This window comes from Calonectris borealis, unplaced genomic scaffold, assembly GCF_964195595.1.
Source record: "Calonectris borealis unplaced genomic scaffold, bCalBor7.hap1.2 HAP1_SCAFFOLD_332, whole genome shotgun sequence".
NCBI classification, from domain to species: Eukaryota; Metazoa; Chordata; class Aves; order Procellariiformes; family Procellariidae; genus Calonectris; species Calonectris borealis.
The window spans coordinates 14,039-22,324 of NW_027441714.1; the positions used below are offsets into that span (position 1 = coordinate 14,039).

General features: G+C 73.6%; 1 protein-coding gene across 1 annotated transcript; it reads right to left on the bottom strand.

The window, feature by feature from the left end:
* Positions 1-422: 422 nt before the first annotated feature.
* On the bottom strand, positions 423-7,524 carry LOC142077615 (ER membrane protein complex subunit 10-like; the record flags this gene model as incomplete). The annotated part of the gene is given in 6 exon segments (XM_075139540.1): positions 423-484; positions 487-547; positions 2,352-2,445; positions 4,675-4,856; positions 7,289-7,316; positions 7,318-7,524. Coding segments are annotated over 6 exon segments (619 nt in total), but the record flags the coding sequence as incomplete, so codon positions are not given.
* Between the last annotated feature and the right edge of the window lie 762 nt (positions 7,525-8,286).

Sequence of the window (8,286 nt, forward strand, 5' to 3'; positions counted from 1 at the left end):
GGGAACCCCCCGCCCCTCCGGGAGGCCCCGCCCCCAGGAACCCCCCGCCCTTCCTGGAGACCCCGCCCCTGCAGGAACCCCCCGCCCCTCCGGGAGGCCCCGCCCCCCAGGAACCCCCCGCCCCTCCGGGAGGCCCCGCCCTCCAGGAAGGCCCCGCCCCTCCGGGAGGCCCCGCCCTATGCGTGTGCCCCCCCCCCCCCCCCCCGGCACAGGGGCTAAAGGCCACGGCGGGGGGGGGGGGGGTATCACAGCCCCCCCCCGCGGGACTCTGGGGGTGCCCCCCCCCCCCCGGGGCCCCCCAAAAGGAGCCGGGTCCGGGCTGCCCCCCCCGCCCCCCCCAGACAAGCAGCACGCGGGGGGGGGGGGCCACACATGGGTTTATTCACTGTCCCCCCCCCTCCCTGGGGTGGGATTTGGGGGGGGGGGGGGGGTCGGTCTCACCTGCCCCCCGCCCCTCCCCCACCCCCCGTGCCCCCCCCTTGCCCCCCCCCGCGTCGGGGGCTCCGGACATCATGAGGAAGAGGACGATGGGGATGATGTACATCCACTGTGGGGAGAAAGGGGGGGGTCACCCCCAAATACACCCCCCCAAAGACACCCCCCTGCCCTGCTGACCCCCGCCCCTCCCCCCCCCCCCCGAGCGGAAAATGGGGGGGGCTGCAGGGTTTGGGGGGGTAAGGGAGGGTTGGGGGGGACCCTGGGGGAGGTTTGGGGGGGCAGAAGGGGTTTGGGGGGAAGTGGGGGGGCGGACAGGAGGGGCTTGAGGGGGAGTTGGGGGCTGGGAGGGGTTTGGGGGGACCCCAAGGGCTGGGTTGGGGGAGTTGGGGGCCCAGGAGGGGTTTGGGGGGACCCCAAGGGCTGGGCTGGGGGGAGTTGGGGGGCCAGGAGGGGTTTGGGGGGACCCCAAGGGCTGGGTTGGGGGGAGTTGGGGGGCCAGGAGGGGTTTGGGGGGACCCCAAGGGCTGGGTTGGGGGAGTTGGGGGGCCAGGAGGGGTTTGGGGGGACCCCAAGGGCTGGGCGGGGGGGAGATGGGGGGCCAGGAGGGGTTTGGGGGGACCCCAAGGGCTGGGTTGGGGGAATTGGGGGGCCCAGAAGGGGTTTGGGGGGACCCCAAGGGCTGGGCTGGGGGGAGTTGGGGGGCCAGGAGGGGTTTGGGGGGACCCCAAGGGCTGGGCTGGGGGAGTTGGGGGCCCAGGAGGGGTTTGGGGGGACCCCAAGGGCTGGGCTGGGGGGAGTTGGGGGGCCAGGAGGGGTTTGGGGGGACCCCAAGGGCTGGGCTGGGGGGAGTTGGGGGGCCCAGAAGGGGTTTGGGGGACCCCAAGGGCTGGGCTGGGGGAGTTGGGGGGCCAGGAGGGGTTTGGGGGGACCCCAAGGGCTGGGCTGGGGGGAGTTGGGGGGCCAGGAGGGGTTTGGGGGGACCCCAAGGGCTGGGCTGGGGGGAGTTGGGGGGCCAGGAGGGGTTTGGGGGGACCCCAAGGGCTGGGCTGGGGGAGTTGGGGGGCCAGGAGGGGTTTGGGGGGACCCCAAGGGCTGGGCTGGGGGGAGTTGGGGGGCCAGGAGGGGTTTGGGGGGACCCCAAGGGCTGGGCTGGGGGGAGTTGGGGGGCCAGGAGGGGTTTGGGGGGACCCTAAGGGCTGGGCTGGGGGAGTTCAGGGGCCAGGAGGGGTTTGGGGGGACCCCAAGGGCTGGGCGGGGGGGAGATGGGGGGCCAGGAGGGGTTTGGGGGGACCCCAAGGGGGTTTTGGGGGGCCTGGGGGGTTGGGGGCACCCAGAGGTGGGTTTTGGGGGGCCCAGGGAGTTTGGGGGCCCTGGGGGGAGGGATTGGGGGTCCCAGGGGGGCTTTTGGAAGCCAGGGGAGATTTTGGGGGACATGGAGGGGTTTTGGGGGGTCGAGGGGAAGATTTGGGGGACGTGGAAGCGTTGGGTGGACTGGGGGGGGGCTGGGGTAGTTTTGGGGGACCAGGGGGGAGTTTTGGGGGGCCCGGGAGGGTTTTGGGGGGCCCGGGGGGTGGTTGGGGATGGGAATCCCAGGGGGAATTTTGGGAGACATGGAGAGGTTTGGGGGGGTCCGGGGGGATTTGGGGTCATGGGGGGGTTGGGGGGCCTGGGGGGGGGGCTGGGGTAGTTTTGGGGGACCAGGGAGGGTTTTGGGGGGCCCGGGGAGTTTTGGGGGGCCCGGGGGGTGGTTGGGGGTGGGGATCCCAGGCGGAATTTTGGGAGACATGGAGAGGTTTGGGGGGGCCTGGGGGGGATTTGGGGAGACATGGGAGGGGTTGGGGGGCCTGGGGTAGTTTTGGGGGCCCCGGGGGGGGGTTTTGGGGGGGCCCGTGGGGTTTTGGGGGGCCACGCACGTATTTGGCGAAGAAGGATTTCTGCTCCTGGGGGTTCCGGGCGCGCTGGGCCTGCTCCTGCTCCAGGTGCCGGATGAACGCGGCCGTCTCGGGGCTGGGGGGGGGGGTCGGGGGGGGGGTCACACGCACCCCAAAACCCAGCACCCCCCTCCATGGGCCCCCCCGGGGAGCCCCCCCAAAACGCAAAGCCCCTAAAATGTCACCACCCCCACCCCGACACCCCCCGAAACTACAGCCCCCCCCCCCCCCCAGCCCAGCACCTATAGGCACCCCAAAACGTCCCCCTCGGGGGGTCACTGTGTCCCCCCCCCCCCCCCGACATGGGGTCACCCCCCACGGTGTCACCGTGTCCCCCACAGGGTGCGGGAGAGCTCCCCGTTGAGGTCCCCCCCCCCCCGTGTCCCCTCCCCTGTCCCCATGTCCCCCCAGTGTCCCCCCAGTGTCCCCATGTCCCCCCACTGTCCCCCCCATGTCCCCAATGTCCCCCCATGTCCCCCCCATGTCCCCCCAGTGTCCCCCCAGTGTCCCCCCCATGTCCCCAATGTCCCCCCATGTCCCCCCCATGTCCCCCCATGTCCCCCCCATGTCCCCAATGTCCCCCCATGTCCCCCCCATGTCCCCCCATGTCCCCCCCATGTCCCCAATGTCCCCCCATGTCCCCCCCATGTCCCCCCCATGTCCCCCCAGTGTCCCCCCCATGTCCCCCCCATGTCCCCAATGTCCCCCCATGTCCCCCCCATGTCCCCCCCATGTCCCCAATGTCCCCCCATGTCCCCCCCATGTCCCCCCATGTCCCCCCAGTGTCCCCCCCATGTCCCCCCCATGTCCCCCCAGTGTCCCCCCCATGTCCCCCCCATGTCCCCAATGTCCCCCCATGTCCCCCCCATGTCCCCCCATGTCCCCCCCATGTCCCCAATGTCCCCCCATGTCCCCCCATGTCCCCAATGTCCCCCCAGTGTCCCCCCCATGTCCCCAGCGTCCCCCCATGGTCACTCACGTGGCAGCAGACGGGGGCTGGCACAAGGCCACCGAGGTGCTGGAGACCTCCAGGTCCACGTCCCCCACCCTGTCCCCACAGCGTCCCCGTGTCCCCATGTGTCCCCATGTCCCCGTCACTCACGTGGCAGCGGGCAGGGCTGCCGCAGGGCCACCGAGGTGTTGAAGGTCTCCAGATTGACGTTCTCCACCATGACCCCCACCATGTCCCCACGTCCCACCATGTCCCCACTGTGTCCCCATGTCCCACCCTGTCCCACAGTGTCCCCATGTCCCCCAGTGTCCCCGTCACTCACGTGGCAGCGGGCAGGGGCTGCCGCAGGGCCACCGAGGTGTTGAAGACCTCCAGGTTGACGTTCTCCACCATGACCCCCACCATGTCCCCATGTCCCACCCTGTCCCCACCGTGTCCCCATGTCCCCACTGTGTCCCCGTGTCCCCGTCACTCACGTGGCGGTTGCCAAGGGCTGACACAAGGCCACCGAGGTGTTGAAGACCTCCAGGTTGACGTTCTCCATCATCTCCTCCACCATGTCCCCCAGCGCCCCCGTGTCCCCCCAGCGCCCCCATGTCCCCCCAGCGTCCCCATGTCCCCATCACTCACGTGGCAGTGGGCAGGGGCTGCCGCAGGGCCACCAAGGTGTTGAAGACCTCCAGGTTGATGTCCTCCACCATGACCCCCACCATGTCCCACGTCCCACCATGTCCCCACAGTGTCCCCATGTCCCCCAGCGTCCCCATGTCCCCCGAGTGTCCCCCGTCACTCACGTGGCGGCGGGCAGGGGCTGCCGCAGGGCCACCGAGGTGTTGAAGACCTCCAGGTTGACGTTCTCCACCCATGACCCCCACCCTGTCCCCATGTCCCACCCTGTCCCCACTGTGTCCCCATGTCCCACCCTGTCCCCACGTCCCACCGTGTCCCCCCAGCGTCCCCGTGTCCCCCAGTGTCCCCGTCACTCACGTGGCAGCGGGCAGGGGCTGCCGCAGGGTCACCGAGGTGTTGAAGACGTCCAGGTTGATGTCCTCCACCGTGACCCCCACCATGTCCCCACGTCCCACCATGTCCCCACAGTGTCCCCATGTCCCCCCAGCGTCCCCGTGTCCCCCGAGTGTCCCCGTCACTCACGTGGCGGCGGGCAGGGGCTGCCGCAGGGCCACCGAGGTGTTGAAGACCTCCAGGTTGACGTTCTCCACCATGACCCCCACCATGTCCCCATGTCCCACCCTGTCCCCACTGTGTCCCCATGTCCCACCCTGTCCCCACGTCCCACCGTGTCCCCCCAGTGTCCCCGTGTCCCCCCAGTGTCCCCGTGTCCCCGTCACTCACGTGGCGGCGGGCAGGGGCTGCCGCAGGGCCACCGAGGTGTTGAAGGTCTCCAGGTCCACGTCCTCCACCTCGGCGCCCCGGCAGGTCCCGGGCACGGCCACCACCCCCAGGGCCACCACGTTCCCGGCCACGTCCACGTGCAGCGTCAGCTGCTCCGAGAGGTGGGACTCCAGCAGGGCGCACTTGGGGGGGGGGGGCACGGGGTGAGGGGGGCACGGGGGCACGGGGGGGGCACGGGGCACGGGGGGGACACGGGGGGACGGGGGGGACACGGGGGGACGGGGTGACGGGGGCACGGGGGCGCGGGGTGAGGGGGGCACGGGGTGACGGGGGGGACACGGGGGCACGGGGGGGACACGGGGGGACGGGGGGGCACGGGGGGCACGGGTGGCACCGCGGGGGCGGGGGGCACGGGGTGACAGGGGCACGGGGTGACGGGGGCACGGGGGCGCGGGGGGGACACGGGGGCACGGGGGGAACATGGGGTGACGGGGGGGCACGGAGGGGCACGGGGTGACGGGGGCACGGGGGGACAGGGGCACGGGGGGGCACGGGGTGACGGGGGCACGGGGGCACGGGGGGACGGAGGGCACGGGGCACGGGGGGGACACGGGGTGAGGGGGGCACGGGGGCACGGGGGGACACGGGGGCACGGGGGGGACACGGGGTGACGGGGGGGCACGGAGGGGCACGGGGTGACGGGGGCACGGGGGACAGGGGCACGGGGGGGCACGGGGTGACGAGGGCACGGGGGCACGGGGGGGACACGGGGGCACGGGGGGACGGAGGGCACGGGGGGACACGGGGTGAGGGGGGCACGGGGGCACGGGGGGACACGGGGGCACAGGGGGACGGGGGGCACGGGGGCACGGGGGGGACACGGGGGGATGGGGGGCACGGGGGGACAGGGGCACGGGGGGGCACGGGGTGACGGGGGCACGGGGGCACGGGGGGGACACGGGGGGACGGGGGGACGGGGGCACGGGGGGATGGGGGGGCACGGGGGGTGCACAGGGTGATGGGGGGCACGGGGGCACGGGGGGGACACGGGGTGACGGGGGCACAGGGGGGGCACAGGGTGACGGGGGCACGGGGTGACAGGGGGGCACGGGGTGATGGGGGGCATGGGGGATGGGGGGGCACGGGGGGGACACGGCGGGACGGGGGGCACGGGGGCACGGGGGGGACACGGGGTGACGGGGGCACAGGGGGATGGGCGGCACAGGGGGACAGGGGGGACACGGGGTGACGGGGCACAGGGGGACGGGGGGCACTGCGGGGCACAGGGGGGGCACGGGGTGATGGGGGGCCACGGGGTGACAGGGGGCACGGGGGATGGGAGGGGCACGGGGACACGGGGGGCACAGGGGGGGCACGGGGTGATGGGGGGGCACGGGGTGACAGGGGGCACGGGGGGATGGGAGGGGCACGGGGACACGGGGCATGGGGGGGACACGGGGGCACGGGGGACGAGGGAACATGACAGGGGACATGGGGTGACAGGGGGCATGGGGGGGGACACGGGTTATGGGGGGCACTGGGGGGGCATGGGGTGACGGGGGCATGGGGGGACAAGGGACATGGGGGGACAGGGGGACATGGGGGGGACAGGGTTAGGGGTGACAGGGGGCACCGGAGGGGGACGCAGGTTATGGGGGCACTGGGGGCACAGGGGGACAAGGGACACGGGGTGACAGGGGGTGACGGGGGGCATGGGGTGACAGGGGACACATGGGGGGACAGGGGTGACAGGGGGCATGGGGTGACAGGGGACACTGGGGGGACAGGGGGTGACGGGGGCATGGGGTGACAGGGGACACATGGGGGGACAGGGGGTGACAGGGGGCATGGGGTGACAGGGGACACTGGGGGGACAGGGGTGACGGGGGGCGTGGGGTGACAGGGGACACTGGGGGGACAGGGGGTGACGGGGGCCGTGGGGTGACAGGGGAACATGGGGGGACAGGGGGTGACGGGGGGCATGGGGGACGGGGGGCACTGGGGGGGCACAGGGTGACGGGGGCATGGGGTGACAGGGGACACTGGGGGGACAGGGGGTGACGGGGGCCGTGGGTGACAGGGGACACATGGGGGGACAGGGGGTGACGGGGGGCATGGGGTGAGGCCGGGGGGCACATGGGGGGGACCTGGGTGACGGGGAGGCACAGGGGACAAGGGACAGGGGGGACAGGGGGACATGGGTGGGGACAGGGGTGACGGGGGGCATGGGGTGACAAGGGACATGGGGGGACGGGGGGGGACAGGGGTTATGGGGTGACGGGGGGCACCGAGGGGGACAGGGGGTGACGGGGGACACGGGGGGGACAGGGGTGACGGGGGGCATGGGGTGACGGGGGGGGGACAGGGGTTATGGGGTGACGGGGGTCCCCATGGGTGACGCGGGGTGACGGGGGACACGGGGGGCAGCAAGGGGGTGGGGGGGGCCAGGGGGACACTGGGGGGGGGGGGGACAGGTCTGGGGGGGGGCGGGGGGACTTGGGGGGACACCGATGGGGCGCGGGGGCGGGGGATGGGACAGTGGGGTGCTGGGGGGGTCCCGGGGGGGTGGGGGACAATCGAGGGGTGCCCGGGCCCCCCACTCACCGCCCGGGACGAAGGAGGTGACGAACTGGGCCCCGCCCCCTCCCCGGGGGCTTCCGGGGGATCCGCAGCCGGTAGAGCCCCTCCCGCGCCGCCACCGCCTGCGGGCACCCGTCAGCCCCGGCACCCCAGAACCCCGGGCACCCCAAAACCCCCGGGCACCCCAAAACCCCCCGAGCACCCCCAGAACCCCCGGGGACACCAAAACCCCCCAGGGACCCCAAAACCCCCGGGGACACCAAACCGCCCCTGGGACACCAAAACCCCCCCGGGGACCCTAAACCCCAGGCACCCCAAAACCCCCGGGTACCCCAGAACCCCCCGGGACCCCCAGAACCCCCGGGGACCCCAAAACCCCCCAGGACCCCCAAACCCCCGGGACCCCCAAACCCCCGGGATCCCAAAACCCCCGGGCACCCCAAAACCCCCGGGCACCCCAGAACCACCCGGGACCCCCAGAACCCCCCGGGACCCCAGAACCCCCGGGCACCCCAGAACCCCCGGGACCCCCAGAACCCCCGGGGACACCAAACCCCCGGGCACCCCAGAACCCCCCGAGCACCCCCAGAACCCCCCGGGACCCCCAGAACCCCCGGGCACCCCAAAACCCCCGGGCACCCCAGAACCCCCCGAGCACCCCCAGAACCCCCCGGGACCCCCAGAACCCCCAGGGACACCAAAACCCCCGGGGACACCAAACCGCCCCGGGGACCCCAAAACCCCCGGGCACCCCAGAATCCCCCGGGCACCCCCAAACCTCCCGGGACCCCAAACCCCCCGGGACCCCCAAACCTCCCGGGGACCCCAAAACCCCCGGGGACCCCAAAACCCAGGCACCCCAAAACCCCCCCGGGGACCCCCAAAACCCGCCAGGACCCCAAAACCCCCGGGGACCCCAAAACCCCCCGGGACCCCCAAACCTCCCGGGGACCCCAAAACCCCCGGGGACCCCAAACCCAGGCACCCCAAAACCCCCCGGGGACCCCAAAACCCCCCAGGGACCCCAAACCC